The sequence below is a fragment of the Brassica napus genome, chromosome C3 (assembly GCF_020379485.1).
Source record: "Brassica napus cultivar Da-Ae chromosome C3, Da-Ae, whole genome shotgun sequence".
Taxonomy (NCBI): Eukaryota; Viridiplantae; Streptophyta; class Magnoliopsida; order Brassicales; family Brassicaceae; genus Brassica; species Brassica napus.
This window is the reverse complement of record NC_063446.1, coordinates 54885579-54907539: the sequence shown is the minus strand read 5'-3', so window position 1 is coordinate 54907539 and position 21961 is coordinate 54885579. Positions and strand designations below refer to the sequence as shown.

General features: G+C 39.3%; 2 protein-coding genes across 2 annotated transcripts; one reads left to right on the top strand and one right to left on the bottom strand.

The window, feature by feature from the left end:
- Nucleotides 1-6066: 6066 nt before the first annotated feature.
- On the top strand, nucleotides 6067-6903 carry LOC106384493 (berberine bridge enzyme-like 4). Its single transcript, XM_048749786.1, has one exon. It carries the CDS (start codon nucleotides 6067-6069, stop codon nucleotides 6901-6903), a length of 837 nt encoding a protein of 278 aa, XP_048605743.1.
- Nucleotides 6904-15789: 8886 nt separating this feature from the next.
- LOC106384495 (berberine bridge enzyme-like 4) lies at nucleotides 15790-16548 on the bottom strand. Its single transcript, XM_013824452.2, has one exon. It carries the CDS (start codon nucleotides 16546-16548, stop codon nucleotides 15790-15792), a length of 759 nt encoding a protein of 252 aa, XP_013679906.2.
- Nucleotides 16549-21961: the final 5413 nt, after the last annotated feature.

Sequence of the window (21961 nt, the reverse complement as noted above, 5' to 3'; positions counted from 1 at the left end):
TCAATTTCATCGAGGGCGTCAAGCAGCATCTCCTTGTTGAGTTCGAAGTACTGGGGCATTTTCGAGCGTCGGAGGCTTGAAACGTTAACTTCTGCGGGAGCCATAGCCTCGACACCGTATGAAAGAGAGAAAGGTGTCGATTTGGTCGACCCTCGTGGTGTTGTGCGGTGGCTCCATAGAACTTCGTCGAGTTCGTCGGCCCAATGACCCTTTTTCAGGTCTAAACGTTTCTTAATGCCGTCGATGATGAGCTTGTTGGAGGATTCCGCTTGGTCATTTCCCTGTGGGTAACGAGGGGTAGAGGGGCTCAAACGAATGTTCCATTTGCTGTAAAACTCCTTAAAGTTGCCCGACATGAACTGTGATCCATTATCAGTAACGATTTCATACGGTAGACCGTGGCGGCAGATGATGTTTTTCCAGACGAACCCACGGACTTCTTTATCGGTGACTTGAGCGTAGGCTTCAGCTTCGATCCATTTGGTGAAGTAATCAGTGAGGACGAGAATGAAACGCCGTTGACGGGAGCATGGAAGAGGTCCTATGATATCCATTGCCCATCGCATGAACGGTTACGGTGCGACTGTCGTTCGTAACATTTCAGTTGGACAATGGATGCTTGGTGCATGCCGTTGGCACTTGTCGCAGCCTCTAGCGTAGGACTCGCAATCTGCGTTCATCGTTGGCCAGAAGAAGCCTAGGCTTCTCACTTTGATTGCTAATGCTCGTCCGCCTGAATGGTTTCCTCCAACGCCTTCGTGTGTTTCGGCCATAACCCTGACTGTTTCTTCGCCGTGGATACATTTGAGTAGTACTTTACTCGCAGTCCATCGATGGAATTCGTTGTCTAGGATGACATAATGGGCACTGCGCGTTTTTAGTCGGCGGGCTGCCCATTTCTCGGTTGGAAGTTCCCCCTTTGAGAGATAGTCGATGAACTCAGTTCGCCAGTCGGGGCCGAACTCATCAGTAACGAGAGTGTCGGTTTCAGTGACTGGGGCTATGATGGCGGTTTGGTCCGTTGAGATATCGATGCTCGGCTTCTCAATGCGGTGTATTGGAATAGTTCGTTTAACTTGGTCATGAAGCTTGCTTCCAAGGGCTGCAAGGGCGTCGGCGCAGACGTTTTCTCCTCTGGGAACTTTGACGAGTTTGAAGAATTCGAACTCTGCGGCTAATCCATGTACTATCTTGAGGGTGGCATCCATCCGATCGTTGCGGGCGTCGTAATCGCCGCTAAACTGACTGGCGACTAACTGCGAGTCGCAGTAGGCGCTTAGGCGTTTGGCCTTGACAGCTTTTGCTAAGCGGAGTCCAGCGATCAAAGATTCGTATTCTGCTTCGTTATTCGAGGCTGGAAAGCCGAAGCTAAAAGACTTCCTGATCAGTACGCCGGTCGGGGATTTCAGTTCAACTCCAGCACCTGCACCCCTGTTAGTCGAAGATCCGTCGACATGCAGTGTCCAATTTGGGTTTGGGAGCGTGAGATCTTGCTCTAACTCCGGGGCCAATTCGATTAAGAAGTCTGCGAGAACCTGAGATTTCGCTGCAGTTCTGTTCTTGTAAGTGATATCAAGCTCACCGAGTTCGATAGTCCACTTCGTTAGTCTTTCGGACCTGTTTGTATTTTGAAGTATCGTTCGGAGGGGCTGGTCGGATAATACTTCAACCGAATGTGACTGAAAGTAGGGGCGAAGCTTTCTCACTGCTTCGACGACTGCCAGTGCCATCTTCTCCAGAGTTGGGTATCGCGTTTCTGGTCCGGTCATGCGCCTACTCGTGTCGAAGATTGGCTTTTGCTCACCACGATCCTCTTTTATTAGAACGCTACTGACTGCTGCTTGTGATACTGCGACATAAAGAGATAGAACGTCGCCGACGTCTGGCTTGGCGAGAACGGGTGGAGTTGTCAGATAATGCTTGAGCTGGATAATTGTCTCCTCGCATTTCTCATCCCAGATAAACCTTTTGTTACCTCGGAGGAGGTCGTAGAATGGCAAGCATTTGTCGGTGGATCTAGAGATGAACCGGTTGAGTGCAGCTATCCAACCCGTAAGCCGTTGCACTTCTCTACTGTTTTTTGGGCTCGGAAGGTTCAGGACCGCGGAGATCTGCTTCGGGTTGGCTTCGATTCCCCGCTGCGTGACTACGTATCCAAGGAACTCGCCTGAGGAAACCCCAAACGTGCACTTTGCTGGGTTCAGTTTCATGCCGTATTTGTTGAGAGTTTCGAAGCAATCTCTCAAGTGACAGAGGTGATCAGCAGCGTGTAGCGACTTGACAAGCATATCGTCGATGTATACTTCCATGGTGACGCCCAGCTTGTCTGCGAACATTTTGTTCACAAGCCGTTGGTAGGTTTCTCCCGCGTTCTTCAAACCGAATGGCATGACCTTATAGCAGTAGGTTCCTCTATCCGTGATAAATGCCGTTTTTTCGCGATCGTCGGGGTGCATCATGTTTTGGTTGTACCCAGAGAAAGCGTCCACGAAGGTGAGCATCTCGTTTCCAGCCGTGGACTCGACTAAACGGTCGATGTTGGGAAGAGGATAGCTGTCCTTTGGACAGGCTTTATTTAAGTCTGTGAAGTCGACGCAGACGCGCCACTTCCCGTTCTTCTTTTTGACGACTACTGGATTTGCTAACCACTCAGGGTAGCGCACCTCAGCAATTGAACCAGCGCCGAGCAACCGGTCGACTTCTTCGTTTACAGCCTTTGACCTATCTGGACCGAGCTTGCGCTTCTGTCGGATAGGCTTGACTGTCGGATCGACGTTTAGTTCGTGAGTTGTTATGGCCGGATCAATTCCTTTCATGTCTGGCATGGACCACGCGAATGTGGACACATTTGCCTTGAGAAAGTCGAGAACTGGCCTCTGCATTTCTTCAGACAGGTACGCACCAATCCTTGCGGTCCGGCTTGGATCGGTATCGTCAATAGGTAACTCGAGAATTTTGCCTTCCTGGGAGCAGACTTTATAGGTTGGAGGAGTGTCGGAGTTAACCGATAAAGACGATCGTTGGAGTTTAACTGTGGCGACTAGGAGTTCCCTAGCGGCCTTTTGATCTCCTCGCAGTGTTTTGATTTTTCCGTCAGTACCGGGGAACTTGACGCACTGGTGATAAGTAGATGGAATGGCTTGCATTGAGTGTATCCAGGGGGTTCCAAGTATGGCGTGGTAAGGGGCCTTCGTGCTTACGACGGCAAACTTGACAGTCCGAGTGACTCCACATGCGCGTACCGGAATGCGGATTGTTCCCAGTATTGTTTCGGAGGATCCGTTGAAGCCGGTTAATGTTCTGGAGGATGGTTTGATGTCGTCGATATCGACTCCCATCTTCTGCAGGGTTCCTCGGAAAATGAGGTCGACGGAACTTCCTGTATCGATGAGGACCTTGGTGACGTCGTACTCCCCAATTTCAAGAACTACAATAAGAGGATCATTGTGGGGTACATGAATCCCCTCAGCGTCATCCGGTGAAAAGGTTATCGGAGGGTGATTTGGCGGCCTAGTCGGCCATCTCTGCGAAGTTGCGACCTTCCGACGGTAATCCTTGGCGGAGCGAACAGAGTTGCCGCAAGGAGGAGAACCGCCCATGATGACATTTAGTTGACGTCGCGTTTGGACCTGCTTGGAGTCTAAGAAGGCGCGTAAATCGGTTGGTACGCTGCTATCGTTTTTTGATGACGGAGTGTCGTTGCTTGACATCTTAGTTTGCTCTAAACGCCTCCGGAGGTCAGTGGGCTTCGAACGATTGAGGCGGATTCGGAGATCGCATGCTCCTGCGTTGAGTTTATCCCTAAGGTCGTCGTTCGGGCGTTCTTTGGGATCGGGGTCAACTGCCGAGATACGCCGCGACTTCCGTGCATTCAACGTTGTTCGGAGATCATTGCGCGTGGAGCTGTTGCTGTTTTCGGATTCAAACTTTCGTTTCAGAACATCTCTCAAATCTTCGAGTACAGGTGTGTCATCGACAAGTTTTACTGGGAAAGTATGACCTCAATGCATCTGCGGTTAGCTGGTTGCTCTTTGTCAGCCGAGGAGTCTGCCTCGCCATTACTCTTCGGGGCATCCTCCTCGTCATCTCGTTGTTGAGTTTCGCTAAGTCGACTTTTGCCTGTAGCTTTGCGCTGGGCTCTCCTTTCTTTATTCTAGCTCCAGCTCTTGCCGTTCTTCGGCTTAGCCTTTAGTGGTTCGAACTTGAAGTCGCCACTTGCTAAGGATGAGAGGTAGTGCGCATAGAGTGACTTGCACTTTGTCCTATCGTGCCCTTTGACATCGTGATACTTGCAGTGTTTGGTGAGATCGATGGTTCTGGAAGGTCCTGCCGCTGAACCTGCTGCTGTTGTAGTCTGGGTCGAGCAAACGGCGTCGACTGGTTTGTCGGACGAATCGAGCTCCCTTACCCATTTGTTCCATCCTTCTCCGCGGACTACGAGAGTTGAAACCGGCACGTTGTTCTCGTTGATGACATACATGTATCCGTCTTTGCGGCCGTTTTTGTCGATTGGAGCATGCTAGCGCAGTTCTTGTCGCGTGTTGGCGTTTTTAGCCGCTGGAGCTTTGGGTGCGTTCAATTTACTGAGAATGGCGTTAGTATCTTCTTCCATTCGGATGAAATTGTCAGATCGCACGATAGCGTCCTGGAGCGACGTAGTTGGGTTTCGGTATAAATCCTCTCGGAATTTAGAATGAACCCACAACGTGTTTCGCAGGGCGTCGATGGCGATACCGTCTGGAATTTCAATCCTCGAGACTACGGCTTTGAACTTCTCCATGTAGTCGCGGAGGCTCTGGTCTTTAGTTTGGTTGAGATTCCACAAGCTAGAGGCGGTAGCGCTGCGCTTGGTGAACATAATGTAAGTCTTGAGAAAAGCTGCTGACAAGTCGCGGAAGCTTCCGATGGAGTTTTCTTCTAACTGAGAAAACCAGGTTAGGGCTTGCTCGTGGAGAGTTTCGACGAACAGTTGGCAGTAGCCTGCGTCCCTTTCTTCGTCGGGGAGTCGAGCCCGTGCCATCGCGATGTTGAAAGCCGTCATGTGTTCCATTGGGTCTCCGCCGGGTTTGTACTCGGGTAAGCGCAGCTTCTCTATCTTTCCGAGTTGCACACTGGTCAGAGCGCTAGTAAAAGGAGTGCGTGATGTTGCGGCGAGGACGCTCTCGATTTGCGGGGCCGCGCTGGTTACTTGATGGATCTTCTCACTCATTTGTTGGAAGCTGAGTTTGAGCTCAGCGAGCTCGCGTATGGTCGCAGATCAGAACCTACTGGGGGGTGGTCGGCGAGAAGGGTTTCATTAGGCTCCGAGTCGTCTGAGATATGGTCGACTCCGGTCGCCGTTGGGTTGGTGTTAAAGAGGCCACGGCGTATCTGCTGAGGACGGCTTGTTTGGCCGTCGGGAGCTGTGAGTGCCACGACCAAAGCAGCTAATTGGTCGTTGGTCATCTTTTGGACTTCGTCTTGACGAGCAAGTCGAGCCATGATAGAGCTCATAAAATCTGCGGCGATGGGTGGCGCGGCTTCGGGCGTTGGGGTCGGTTCTCCGCCCAGAGCACCGAAGGTGGCGTCGTCTTGAACCATGTAGATCTAGAACGTTAATTTAGTCAGCCCCACGGTGGGCGCCAATTGTTTGAACGGGATTCAGTCGACTAAGATGAAAGAAGTCAGAAATGGGATGGCGAAAGACGTTTTATTTAGATTTGGTCTGAAGGGTTACAAGAGTGACAAGAAGATTAAAGAGCAACAAGATCGAAGAGTAACAAGATCAAAAAGATAGCCTAAAACCCTAGATCTAGCCGCTCAGTCTGTTCAATGGTCCAAAAGTCCCCTTCTTCTTGCTTCCCTTTCACCTTTTATAGGACTCTCGCCCCTGATGCCCTAATTTCATATCTCTTTGGGCCTTGATGCGAGAGGCCGAGTACGCGGGCCTGGACAAGGTTCTCTCCAAGCCGGGTACTTCTGGTCAGCTTACTCGACCGGCTAAAAGCACTCTAAGGTCGAGCCGATACGTTTGGCCGCCGAGCCGACCAAACTGATCCAACTTGCTAGATTAGGATCTGTTATTCGATGGGCCTTGTGGAGGGGTGTAATCCATCTCCTACAGATACCATGGGAGAAGATGTTCCCGGTGGTGGTGAGGGGAGCTTCAGAGTTATCCTCTCCTGGAAAATAAACCTAGTCGATGTTCCAAAGATCTTGACTGTGTTTAAGGTTAACAAAACATTGGAACAAGCGGGGGGGGAACCGATGTTCTCTACAAGTGGCAGCTTGTCTCATCCAAACTCTCTGAAATTCAGTCTTTTCATCAGAGCAATGCCTCAGGTCGTAAACAGAACCATCGCGGTTATATTATATGCTCAGTTCTTGGGTCGAGCCAATGAGCTTGTGTCAATAATGAACCAAAGCTTAACTGAACTAGAGCTAAAACGTCAAGATTGTCAGGAAATGAGCTGGCTTAACACAACATTGTTTTGGGAAGACCTATCTGTCGGTACACCGACAAGTATTCTCTTAGATAGACCGTCCAGACCGGAAACGTTTTTCAAGACCAAATCTGATTATGTCAAGAAACAAATCCCTAAAGAAGGAAACAAGAAGCTTTGGAAGTCGATGTTGGAGTTCAACAATAATGTGTATATGCAATGGAACCCTTACGGTGGCGTGATGGACAAGGTTCCGGTGACCGTCACCCCGTTTCCTCATCGGAAAGGAAACTTGTTCAAGGTTCAATATTATACGTCATGGTTGGACGCAAATGCCACAATTGGTAGTCCTCTGAATATGATGAAGAAGTACGAGGTTGCGGAACCGTACATGTCAAGTAACCCGAGAGAGGCGTTTTTGAATTACAGAGACATTGATATCGGAAGCAAACCGAGTGGTGAAACAAACGTTTATATGTAGTTTTTGTGTCAAATATAATTCACTCAAATAATTATGCTGGTAAAAACATACATATTTTTTTACATATAACATAACTTGAAAATTTTTAATCAGTTTTTTTAAACATTTCGATTAAAGTTTGTACTATACTATAGCAGAATCATATTAAAATAGAATAGTACAACTAATTTATACGTAGAGTGGTAAGTTATGTGTATTTGAGTTTTGAAATTCCATGTTTTATAAACTGTATTATTTTGCTTGAATGTATACTTTAAATTAATGGAAATTCAGAAACATGTTTGTCTTGACAGTTTATATAAATTTTATACAATATTTGAATAAACATCACATTTTAGAGCATGATTATTGGAGGGTTCTTAGAGTGGAGTTCTTATCGGAATATAAGAACCCGTCTCTTAACTTTTAACTAAAAAAGCTAAGAACCGGCTCTTAAATAAGAGTTTTAAGAGCCGGTTCTTAATTTTTTTAGTTAAAAGTTAAGAGACGGGTTCTTATATTCCGCTAAGAAACCCACTTTAAGAACCCCCCTATAATCATGCTCTTAGTATACTAATCTATTTATCAAAATAGTATAGCTTCTTCCCCAGTTGCTTTCACTCTTACATTCCCTTCCTACTTTTTCTCTTCTCCCCTCCCTCCCTCGATCTCTATCTCCCTCTTTCTCCATACTTCTTTCCTTCCTCCTTCGTCTTCCTCCGCCCTCCATTTTCCTCCCTTCTCCTTCTCTTCTCATTCAGCCTCTTTCCTTCTCCCGTCCGCCCCCTCTCCCCATCCTATTCATCTTCCTCCTCATTCTCCTTTTTCTCTCTCTTCCTCCTACTTTCGCAGTGAGTAAACAATTATGTTTTTAAGTTTGTTAAGATGTTATTAATACAAAACTGGATGTTCTATACTATTTAGATAACATATATAGTGTAGTGTATTTTGTCATTTGAACATTAATCAGTCATACGCACGAGTGTTTATAGGGAGATAATGGTCAAGCTTGGAGTAAAAATGTCTCATCAAATACATCTTATATATTAAAACAAAAGTCACAACCTTGATTCATGTGCGATTTTTTTAAAAATAGACCTAATAGACATATTCATAGAAAGTTATCTTACATTTAATCTCTAATCTTATCATTTAAATTTTGGGCCTACCAGAAATTTTTATTGGGCTATCAATAATTGGATTTAAACAAAGATCCATTGGATTTATAGATAGTATAAATTAAATAGATATAATTTAATGTTGTAATACTATACCTCCATATGTTAAATATTTAAATATTTGTCGATGTTAACTTTTAAAATTATAAAGATTTTTTTAAATAACAAAAATCATATTATCTAACAATGATTAATATTTACTATCTTAAACCATTGAAAACAAATTTTAAACTATATAGTTTATTACAAAAACTAGATGTTTAATTATTTACTCGATAATATAAATTTATGAAGAGAAAAGTTTATTTTTTAAAAAACTTTCTAAATTTTTGAAATGTTACAATATCTTTGAATATGACAATAAAATAATATTTTACTAATCTTTATAGATATAGTTACGATTTTAATAATGAAATAATAATCAGAAAATATATATATAGAAAAAGATACAAATACATGTGAAAGTTTGAAATAATCTATTCAATGAAAAAAATATACCGTAAACTTATTATGTTTTAAAAATTGATAGACACATATATATTATAATATATACCAATTTAGAATTGAAAACAAAATTTTTATATAAAAATAAATGAAAACAAAAACCTGCGCGGTTGCGCGGATCGAGGTCTAGTGTTACTGTTAAATGGCTATATTCTTCATTCTTTTGCATGTTATGAATATAGAGCAAATTGATCCAATATTTTAAACCAGTAGAATTTTATTTATTTGGATCATAATCTGATGTTGTCGCAAGTAATGTAGCGTTAATTTTGGCACTGCCGGCACCGATACCAACAGCCAACGGAGACAGAACAAGAAGGAAGAGTCAGGTGGACCTGTTCACGGCCTCACTAGAGGTAGCTCCACCACTGTACGTGCGAATCGTTTGATCCACCACTGTACATGCAAATCATGTAGGATCAATACAACATAAACGAAAGACAAGGTCACATGAACTTCATGCAAAACCAACAACAGCATTTTCAAGCCGAATACTCCATGGAATACATAAAATTATGAAGTTTCAGTATAACTATTAAAATTTATAAAAGTAATGTATTCGAACTAACACCATGTACAACACAATTATAATACAAATCAACAATATATTAACTGAAAATATAAACCTCAAATTTGAAAATTATATAACATAATCTGAATAATTTTAATGAAAATTTGACAAAACAATATTCGTGCACATCTGTATCTAGTATTTTTTTAAATTTTTTATATGCTCTATCGGCTAATCCGGTTAGCCCCGAGAAACTGCACTTAATACTACAAAGTAAATTAATCTAAAAGCACGCTGTCTAACCCGAGTTTGGAATACCTTTCATTTACTTATCATTTTACTGTTTTAGCTATATAGAAAAATACTTCGACGATAGCAGGATATGATATAAGCAATAACTAAATGAGACAAGCACTTTTTACGTGGAAAACCTCCTCGATGTGAGAAGGAAAAACCACGGGACCGTAGTCCACTCAACAATCCACTATATAAATGTATGTGAGTACAACCACGTCCTCCCTGTTCAACAACCTGAACAGAACAGAGACTCAAGCTACAAAGAGCTATCTCCAACACAAGAACAACAACAACAAGAGAGCAACAAAAAGCTTCAAAACCAGCAGAAACCAAACGACCTCAGCTCATAAGGATTCCGGCAACCAGAGAATAATCCCACCGTACAAATCCAAGATAAACCAGTCAACAACACCTCTGCCAAATTTCAGCTCAATCAGAGAAGATGTCACCGTCTGATTTACCAAACACTCAAGACAGCACTGCTGAAGAACTGTGACGACCAGCTTCACTAAAACCCAGATAATAGAAGATCCAACCGTTGAAATTTAAATCCCTTTGGTGAACCTTTAATTCACTGACTGGAGACGCTTCTCACAAAATATCAGCCCGATCGGGATCCGTTTGACCCTCCAAATCTGCCTTGACAAACCCAGACGAAATTCTGTCTCCTTCCCTCTTTTCTCTCTTTTGTCTTTTTGATTCTTGTAAGTCTCTACATAAACAATTAGGTCAAGAGACTATACATATGTGTCTCACTAACCCAAAGAACCTCCAAGGCCCAATACTAATCTCATGGACTAATACCAATAGCCTAACTTCCAAGTTTGGTTATCACCAACCAAACCCAATGAGTTTCCTCCATCTAGAAGGAACCCAACAAACTCCCCCTCCGACTAGGTGGAGGAAACAGCCATTCCGGCTATCCCTCGGCATACTTCAAGCTTCCCCCTCGGCAAAGACTTTGTCATTATATCAGCTCCATTATCATCCGTATGAACTTTCTCAAGTTCCACTTCCTTAGAAGCAACCACATCTCGTATCCAATGATACCTCCTCTGAATGTGTTTTGATTTCGAATGAAATGTAGAGTTCTTCCCGAGACAGATAGCGCTTTGACTATCACAAAGCAACACATACTTTTCTTGCTTGAAACCGATCTCTTCACAGAAGTTCTTCATCCACAACAACTCTTTACAAGCTTCAGTTGCAGCAATGAACTCTGCCTCAGTGGTAGATAGTGCAACGCACTTTTGCAGCCTTGACTGCCATACCACAGCTCCACCCGCAAATGTTACCAAGTAACCCGAAGTAGACTTGCTAGAATCAACATCTCCAGACATGTCAGAATCAGTGAAACTGACCATTAAAGGCTTCTTACCCCCAAATGTAATCTTCAGATCAGAAGTCCCTCTGAGATATCTCAAAATCCACTTCACAGCATTCCAATGTTCTCTTCCTGGATTGGAGATAAACCTGCTGACAACTCCAACGGCGTAAGCTAAATCCGGTCTTGTACAGACCATGGCATACATCAAACTACCCACTGCAGAAGCATATGGAACCTTCTCCATATCTTCCTTCTCTGCATATGTCTTCGGACTTTGTTGACTGCTCAGTCTTAAGTGTGGAGCAAGAGGAGTACTCAACACTTTAGACTTGTCCATGTGAAACCGCTTAAGTACTTTTTCAATGTACTTCTCCTGAGATAAGTGAATCAGCTTCTCACCTCTATCTCGAACAATTCTCATACCAAGAATCTGTTTTGCTGGACCCATATCTTTCATGGCAAAGGACTCACTGAGCTGCTCTTTCAGCTCCTTAATTTTGTCCATGTTCCTGCCCACAATCAACATATCATCGACATACATCAACAAGATGATAAAATCATCCTCACCAAACACCTTCACAAATACACAATGGTCTGAATCAGTCTCTGCATAACCATGCTCCCCCATAACAGACTTGAACTTCATGTACCACTGCCTTGGTGCTTGCTTCAATCCATAAAGGCTTTTCTTCAAGCGGCAAACCAAATTTTCTTTGCCCTTTTTCACATAGTTTTCCGGTTGTTCCATGTAGATCTCTTCCTCCAAATCACCATGGAGAAAAGCAGTCTTCACATCCATTTGCTTAACCTCTAGATCAAGGCTCGCTGCCAATCCAAACACAACCCGAATGGATGACATCTTCACAACAGGAGAAAAGATTTCATCATAATCAATTCCCTTCTTTTGGCTGTAGCCTTTCACAACCAATCTAGCCTTGTGTCGAGGTGGCAAATTGTCGTCCTCATGCTTAATTCTGTACACCCACTTATTAAGCAGAGCCTTCTTGCCCTTAGGCAATTCCACCAACTCAAAAGTATGGTTCTCCTCAAAAGAATCCATCTCCTCATCCATGGCTCCAAACCACATATCCTTGTGTTCATCCTCCAAAGCTTCATCATAGCTTTCAGGCTCTCCCCCATCAGTAAGTAATACATACTCACTAGGATCATACCTTGTCGACGGTTTAAGACCTCCCTCGGATCTTCTTACAACAATAGGTTGGTTCTCATCAGCTTGTGTCACACCATGATCGTCACCATGATCACCACTACCATCTTCATGTGCGAGAGCATCTGCACTGGGTGTATTATCCTGAACCTCAACCTCAACCTCACCGTGGACCGATGTAGAAGGAGTAGCCTCTAAATAAATCAAACTCTCATAAACCTGAGCTGAAATTTTGGACTTGTCAATGTCCTTAGTCGTTTGATCTTCCATGAACACAACATCTCTGCTCCTTACGAGCTTCCTTTCAACGGGATCATAAAATCTGTACCCGAACTCATCCTGACCATAACCGATGAACACACACTGCCGTGACTTCATCTCAAGCTTCGATCTCTCATCCTTGGGAATATGAACAAATGCCTTACACCCAAAGACCCTCAAGTGACTGTAAGAGACATCCTTACCAATCCAAACCCTCTCTGGAATATCACCATCCAATGGAGCACTCGGTGACAAATTCAGTACATGAACCATCGTGTTCAAAGCTTCTCCCCAGAAAGTCATCGATAAGCCTGACTGTGAGATCAAACATCTCATCCTCTCGACAATCATCCTATTCATCCTTTCAGCCAACCCATTCAACTGTGGAGTCTTAGGTGGCGTGAACTGATGCCTTATCCCATGCTCTTTGCAATAAGCATCAAATGGTCCAGAATATTCTCCACCATTATCACTGCGGATACACTTCAGCTTCTTCCCCGTTTGTCTCTCAACCAACGCCACAAAATGCTTGAAATATCCCAACACCTGATCCTTCGTCCTCATAGGAAATACCCACAACTTCCTCGAATGATCATCAATGAAAGTCACAAAATATGATGCGCCGCCAAGAGATCTTGTCCTCATTGGACCACACACATCTGAATGTACCAAATCCAGTACCTCGGGTTTCCTAGAAGGCGCAGAAGACTTGAAAGACACTCTGTGTTGTTTTCCCGCAAAGCAATGCGAACACTTCTGCAGGTGCAAACCAGAGATTCCTGGAATCACCTCATTCTTAGACAACACAGACATTCCCTTCTCACTCATGTGACCGAGTCTCTTATGCCATAAATCCATGGCACCATCATTCTCCACCGCATTAACAGCGTCTTTGGAGACCTTAGCCTGCATCCAATAGAAGGATGATGACTTCTCACCTCGAGCCACAATCAAAGAACCGCGAGAGAGCTTCCATTTACCACCACCGTGCAAACTGAAATAACCCTCATCATCAAGTCTTCCCGTCGATATCAGATTCATCCTAATATCAGGAACATGCTTAATATCCTTAAGCACCAACCTAGTCCCAAGACTAGTCTCCAAGCATATATCGCCAATGCCAGTAACTTGAGCCATTGCATCATTTCCCATCTTCACGGAACCATAATTACCCGTAGTATAGGTAGAAAACAAATCCCGCTGTGATGTTGCATGAGTAGTGGCTCCACTATCAATCACCCAACTGGTGTCTTGGCATGCGACATTAATGGCATCACCCTCAAGAAGAATGAGAAACTGATCTTCGGTGGCAGTCACCCGATCCACCTTTTCTTCTTGATTACCTTGCTGTTTGTTTTTCAACTTCCAGCAATCCTTCTTCATGTGCCCTTTCTTGTGACAGAAATAGCACTCTATGTTAGCAAATTTATTAGATTTGCTCCAGCTCCTGTTCTTCTCTCTCTTGGGATCTCTACTCGAACTCCTCCCCCTTGACTCAGTAACAAAGACATCTGAATGCGAACTACTAGCATTCGACTGCCTTCTTGCTTCCTCATTAAGAACACTGTTCTTCACTGAATCCATCGAAATAACACCTTCTGACGCGGAGTTACAAAGAGACATCCTGAAAACCTCCCAAGAATCCGGTAAAGTACCGAGAAGACACAGACCGTGAATCTCATCATCAAACCTAGGCCTGGGCAAAATAACCGGAACCGAAGAACCGAACCGGAACCGAACCGAAATACCCGAAACCGGAACCGGACCAATACCTTTAAATATCCGAACGGTTCCTAAATTTTTATATCCGAAATAACCGAACCAAACCGGAACCGAACCGAGAACCGAACGGGTACCCGAATATATAAAAATATTAATTATATATACATATAACATCATTAAATATATATTTTAAATTTAAAATTCTTTTAAAAGTATCTGAAAATAGTTTATGATAACTAAATTATTATAAAGTATCCAAACTACCCAAAAGTATCCGAAAGTATCCGGATAGTTTTATCCGAAATATCCAAAGTAATCCAAAATATCCAAATTTTTTATGTAAATCATCTTAATTATTTGATATTTTACCTTAAATAACCGATATTTTATCCAAATTATCCGAACTACCCGAACTATCCGAACCCGAACCGGATCCAAATGAGAACCGAACTTTTTCCGGATATTTTCCGGTTCCTACATTTACTATCCGAACCAAACCGAACCCGAAACTATCCGAACCGAACCGAACCGAAAATAGGTCAAGTACTAAATGGATCCTCTACCCGAAACCCGAAATACCCGAAACCCGAAATACCCGAACCGAACCGAACCGATACCCGAAATGCCCAGGCCTAATCAAACCTGATGCCCATATCAGACAGCTTGTTGAGCAATCCCTGAAACGCATTCAAGTGATCCGTCATCGGAATTCCCTCCTGATACCTCAGCTCAATCAACTTCTTGATCATGTACATCTTGTTGTTTACGGTCTTCCTAGCATACAACTGCTCCAGCTTCTTCCACAAAGAACGAGCATCTGTCTCAGTCTCAATATGATGCAACACATTATCATCTACCCACTGCCTTATCAACCCACACACTTTGCGATGCAGCAGCTTCCACTCTTCATCCGTCTTCTTCTCAGGTTTCTTCTCCTCGAAGACTGGAACATGGAATTCTTTAACAAAGAGCAAATCCTCCATCTTGCCCTTCCATAGATGATAGTTAGCACCATTCAAGCTTATCATCCTGCTCGTATTTTCCATCATTCTCACAATCAACAATAACCCGAAGTTATCAAACCCAAAGCTCTAAAACCAGAAGCTCTGATACCACTTTGTTGGGGAAAGCGGACACGAGGCACAGCGGAATGTAGCAATCGTGTTTCCCCTGACCTTGTGAGAATCTGAGAGAAAAATACTTCGAAGATAGCAGGATATAATATAAGCAATAACTAAATGAGACAAGCACTTTTTACGTGGAAAACCTCCTCGATGTGAGAAGGAAAAACCACGGGACCGTAGTCCACTCAACAATCCACTATATAAATGTATGTGAGTAAAACCACGTCCTCCCTGTTCAATAACCTGAACAGAACAGATACTCAAGCTACAAAGAGCTATCTCCAACACAAGAACAACAACAACAAGAGAGCAACACAAAGCTTCAAAAACAGCAGAAACCAAACGACCTCAGTTCACAAGGATTACGGCAACCAGAGACTAATCCCACCGTACAAATCTAAGATAAACCAGTCAACAACACCTCTGCCAAATTTCAGCTCAATCAGAGAAGATCTCACCGTCGGATTTACCAAACACTCAAGACAGCACTGCTGAAGAACTGTGACGACCAGCTTCACTAAAACCCCGACAACAGAAGATCCAACCGTTGAAATCTAAATCCCTTCGGTGAACCTTTAACTCACTGACTGAAGAAGCTTTCCACAAAATATCAACCCGATCTGCCTTAACAAACCCAGACGAAATTCTGCCTCCTTCCCTCTTTTCTCTCTTTTGTCTTTTTGATTCTTGTAAGTCTCTACATAAAAATTAGGTCAATAGACTATATATATGTGTCTCACTAGCCCTAAGAACTTCCAAGGCCCAATACTAATCTCATGGACTAATACCAATGGCCCAACTTCCATGTTTGGTTATCACCAACCAAACCCAATGGGTTTCCTCCATCCAGAAGGAACCCAACAGTTACTTGACGCGTACGGTTCCGCAACCTCGTATAACTTCCTCATCATATTCAGACTGCCCATTTTTGAGTTTGCGTCCATCCATGACGTATAATATTGAATCTTCAACAAGTTACCTTTCCGATGGGGAAACGGGGTGGCGTTCGCCGGAATCTTGTCTATCACGCCACCGTAAGGGTTCCACTCGATATACACATCATTGTTGAACTCCAACATTGCCTTCCATAGCTTCTTGATTCCTTCTTTAGGGATTGGTTTCTTGACATAATCAGATTTGCTCTTGAAGAACTTTTCCGGTTTGGACGGTCTGTCTAAGAGAACACTTGTCAGTGTACCGGCAGGTAGGTCTTCCCAAAACAACGTTGTGATAAGCCAGCTCATTTCTTGGTTTTTTACCCCAAGTTCAGGTAAGCTTTGGTTCATTATCGACACAAGCTCATCAGCTCGACCCAAGAACTGAGCGTACAATAAGACCGCGATGGTTTTGTTTACGACCTTAGGCATTGCTCTGACGTAAAGACTTTCAGGGAGTTTGGACGAGACAAGCTGCCACTTGTAGAGAACATCGGTTCCACCTTGTTCCAATGTTCTGTTAACCCTAAACACAGTAAAGATCTTTGGAATATCGACTAGGTTTATTTTCCAAGAGAGGATAACTCCGAAGCTAGCACCACCACTACCGCGGATCGCCCAGAAGAGATCTTCTCCCATGGTAGATCTATTCAAGAGCTTGCCATTGACATCAACCAGTGTGACAGGATTATGTCAAGAGTATTCTAAACCAACTTCATACCGGTTTTAACTTCGTTATTGGTTTTATATATATTTCTTATCTCAGATAATTATCAATCTGTTAGGATAATTATCATAGGTGTTTTAAGTTTACGTTCTTTGTTTTTATATAAGGCATCGGCTTCCCAAGTCTAATAAGAATCAATTTTACAATCTTCTAAACCTCTTATTACTTTCTGTGCAAGTAAACACAAACTATCATCGGTCTCAGCATCTTCGAGTTGGAGGACTCTTTCTCATGGTCAAGAAAACGGCTTGAATTACATTTATTTGCACTTTTCTATTCTTTTTTTTTTTTTTTTTTTTTTTTTGTTAACCTGGGGATATCCCAGGCCCATGGAGAGGCCCGGACTAATCCCCAAGGGGAGGTGCAGCCCACGGATAGACCCTCTCTCCGGGTATTCAAATGGGCCCTAAAACATAGACCCATATCCGTGTTAGGTGACCAGGATAATTGTGACTTAGTTTCGAAATATTTTTCTATTCTACTTCCACATATTTATTTCGATACCTTTTTAAGGTTTGGTCAATAACAAATGTTACATCCAATTATGATGATAAACTGGAAAACTTTCGAACATACTCAAGTTTTTAATGGAAACGTAACGTGAGACTTCATTTCAGTTATGTTTAGTAGTCCCCTTTTTTTTTTGAACAAAGGCTTTAATGTTTAGTAAAAATTTTAGCCGAAAAAATTATTAATTGTTTCTTAGTTTATAATCGAAATGATAATTCTATTTGTTCAACTTGTTTTGTATTTGATAAATATTTTGTGTATTAAATGAAATAAACCGTAAGAAAGTTATAATTTATTTATTAATTATAGGTTGGTTTAGAAAAGTAGACTATTTTAAAATTTGTTTGGACACAAAATTAATTATTGTGTTGTTTGTAAACATTAGATAATGTAGATAATATATAGTACAATATTGTTTTCATAATTACCTTAATGAAGTTTAATTGTTTTCATTAATTATTATTATCATTTATGTAATATAACACATGACTAAAGGTTATTTTCAAATTGTGACCATGTTTCAATTAAATAAATTAGATGATAATCCGTGCACATGCGCGGAGGGGGGGGGTAAGTTTTTATACTAATTTTGTTCGTTAAATGGTTTTAACATTTTGAAACACTATAATCTTTATTGATTGTAAAATTACGAATAAAAATGTTGGTCTCTTAAATTTATCATCGTTGTTGAAGAGTTAACGTATTACATCTCATTTTAATTATTTTTAAGACTTCATATGCACAAAAAAAAAATGTTTTGCGGGTGACACAAATCACCTAAATCGTAAAAATGATAAAAGAAGATAAGGTTTTCTGCTCTCGATTTGTTTAATAGTTGCTCTCCATAAGTGATTTCATTTTTTTACCTCTATAAAATTGTGCATTTGGTCTCGTTTCTGTTTCGCTTATATGAGTTTTTTTTAAACTTTTTTTGTGAATTCAATTAATTACATAAGTGTCAATTTGAAAAGATGGACATTTGTAAAAATTAGTTCCACCCTAGATACATATCGAAGAATCAAATTTTCGAAGAAAATCTCCTGCAAACTCTATTCACAGGTTAGTGTTCAAATCTAATGTATCAAATTGTTATAGAATATAAGTGAAGACTCAAAATATAAATATATGTCTAATATATATTCACCAGTTCGGTTTAAAAATCATCTAATTCTAGAACAACAAAAAAATACTTATTTTATTAACCTACGCTTTTGAGGTTTAGTTACTTAAGAGTATACATATAAAAAATATATATATAATACTTTATCATTCTAATATATGTAAACTATATATAAACTAAGAACTGTTTGATTTATTAAATGACAGACCAAAAAACTTATAATAAATAGTTCAAATCTCGTATTCGTACAATTATAATAGCCAGATATGGTATTAGAAAGAAAAAATATTAGACAAATGATCAAATCTTTCATTTTTCGAAAAACTCAAAAAGAGGTGATTGAAATCTAGTCGTGATATTTCATTAAAAACTTTTTAGAAATAAAAGTCAAGACTAAATTATTTAATCTGAATGAAATAATATATATATTTAGTGCTTCCAAAATTAAAAATCACTTCGATTTGAAGAATTGTATTTATGGGATTGTCATGATCAAATAACATATTAGAAACCACCTATTTAAAAAATATCTTGTATAAAAGTATATAAATTAGAATAAGCACATAAATCAAAACTATTACCTTTTTTTATTTACAATCATGTTTTTGGTAAATAAATAAAAAATCATTTTATTTATGGTATATAATTAAACTTTAGCGATATTAACATAGATATATAGTATATTTAAATATTAATATTTATTATTGACACTTTCTACTCATGATTTTACTAACATTTGCATATTTGCAGTAAAAAAAATTTAAACCGTTAATCACAATACTTTTCATTTAAGATTTTTCAATACAAATTTAAAAATTAAAATATTAAGATTTCAATAACTTTAAATGCAAATTTTGAAATTAACATGTTTTCATATATTTTATATAGTATATTATTTAATTTAAATTATATTATATTAATATATATATATAATATGAATATCTATTAATGAGACTTCATATTCATATATAGTATATATGTATATATGTTTGGAGATGTATGGATCTCGTAATGCTTGCTATATGATTTTGATGTCTATGTTCATTGCAAGTATATGCATGAACTTATCATAACTGTTGGATGTATGGATCCGTTGGATGTATAGACTTCTATCAGGTGGATTTAGCAAAACATACCATTGAAGTGTATACCAACGGGTCCATAAAGAGGATATCTTGTCTAGTTTCTATGAGAGAGGTTGGATAGAAGTCTATATCCATACATCCAACGGTTATGATAACTTGATGCATATACTTGCAATGAACATAGACATAGAAATCATATAGCAAATATATATTATGTATGTAATGTCAAAAATATAAAGATTGTATGAAAATATATATTATGTATGTAATGTCATAAATTTTGAATAATGATTAGAAAAATTAAAAATATATTTTAACTTCAGATAATTTGAAAATCAGTAGTAAAGTTTTCATAAATTTGATGTAAAAAATACTGATGAATATTTAATAATAACAAACACTTGTGGAATTATATATGTAATTATCACCATATTATGCATCATTTTCGGGCTCTTCTTATTTTTCTCGTTATCATTTTGTTCTTTTTAATTAAGTTTTTGCTAATGTTTTCCTAATGTTTTACATATTTTTTTTCCAAATATTTATTTCTCCCTCTAAATAATAATACAAAACTTACAATAAATGAACCAAAAATCCATCTTAGAATTATTTTCAATCATAAGATTACTTTATTCAGTATAATATTTGACTTAAAATGCAAAACAATTTTTAAATCAAAGTTCTCACATGTTTCGTTAAATATAATCCGTCCAATCTTCGAAGCCTAATTATTTATAAACCATTATTAATAATTATCATAGATACTAATATACTTATAGGAATATGAAATAATTATATCAATTTCTATAAATTGTTTTCTATTCATTAATATTTATAATAATTCTTTATATACGAATATAATATTTTATATAAGAATACTAAATCATTATATCGATTTCTATAAATTATGTCCTACTAATTATTTTATGTAGTATATAAAATATATAATAATAAGTCAAACAATATTACACTTAATATAATTTTTAAAATTAATTACCATAAATTATAATTTTTAATATCATATAGATTATTTGGTAAGTATATTGATTAGTTTTAGACTTACTTTTATTTTAGATCTAATTAAAATAATTAAAAATTGAATATCCCTCAACTAATCAAATTATAAAAAGAAAATCTTAAACTCTCTCTATGATTGACACAAAATCAGAAATCCCTAAAGTAACTTCTCAATTTTAAAAAATTTATAAGTGTAAATTCTTAAAATACATTAATATTTGTTATCTGTATTATATCAAATTTGTATTTTGTTTCAAAAAAATGATAAGATGATTTTTTTTCTAATGTTGAAATATGTAAAACGTTTGATTACTTTTCTTTAAATTTACTCTGTATTTAAATCATTTTTTTTCCTATTTACCCTTTTTATTACCAAAACTGTATCATATTATTAGATGTGTTTTTAATAATAAATTTCATAATATAATATTCATTCCTTATATCATTTGGTTTGATAATGAGCAAATGAAAGTATAAAGATTTTTAAGGCAACTACTTGATTATCATTATTTCTTATCAATCTTTTAATTAGTTAATATAATTTAATATGCATGTTATTGGGTTATTGACAACTAACATTAATTAGTTTTATACTTTTCTATTCTGAACATAATTAAAATAAATTAAAATTAAAATTCATCGACCAATCAAATTATAACAATTTTTTCAAACTCTCTATATGAGTGATATTTAAGAAAAAAATCACATAACTTCTCAATTAAATTCTCAACTGAATCAGTTATTATGAAAGAAAGAAATGATAAACAAAAACAAACAAGACATCATTTTCTTGTTCATTGTAAAAAATTTATTAGTCTGCAAAATTTATCTCTAAGTTCTGTTTTAACTAGCTGCGTTGCGTCACTCTTCTGTTTTGTAATGATGAGGAGCCAACTCAGCCAACCATAAGGGATCATCAATTCTCGTCAGGTTCTTGATGTACTTCTTGCTGGTTTGCATAAGCTCGTCGAAGATAACAACACACTCAGGTTTGGAACGGAACAAAACAGAAGTTGGGTGGATGTGCACAATCTCACCACTTTCCAAAGCCCTGTCAAAGACATTATTAGATGATTACAAAAGTTAGATAGGCAAGCGAACCATTGAATATATACCTGTATATACCATCCATTTGTCTCTGTGCTGCTTTAAGGAAAAAAGATGCAGCAAGACATCTTCGGAACTCAAGAGTGTCATTTGCACATGAAGACACATTAAAACCCATCCGCTCAACAAGAACATTTATAATTTTCAAAAGACAGAACCACAATCATGTGCAAAGAATCTCAAAAAGAAGACATGACAAACCTATAAGTGTCACGAGCATGTTTCAAGGAACGACCATTCACGAAGTTGTCCTTGCACCATTTTCTCATAATTTTATCAACTTTGCATTCACTGTTTTCTGCCTTTCTCTTCTCCAAGAGCTCATTCAACTCTCGATAAACACTGAGATAAGTTAGATGATCCCCTTCAACGCTAGTAAAGTGGTTTATTGAAGTTCTTTCCTGGCGAAACAAAGATTAAAAAAAAAACAGCTGATTTCATGAACTGTATATAAAGAAGAAAAAAAGAAGAGAACCTCTCACTCAC

Bases quoted from the DNA above. Each gene is read 5' to 3' on its own strand.
- LOC106384493 (XM_048749786.1), top strand. From the start codon at position 6,067: ATGGGCCTTGTGGAGGGGTGTAATCCATCTCCTACAGATACCATGGGA.
- LOC106384495 (XM_013824452.2), bottom strand. From the start codon at position 16,548: ATGGGAGAAGATCTCTTCTGGGCGATCCGCGGTAGTGGTGGTGCTAGC.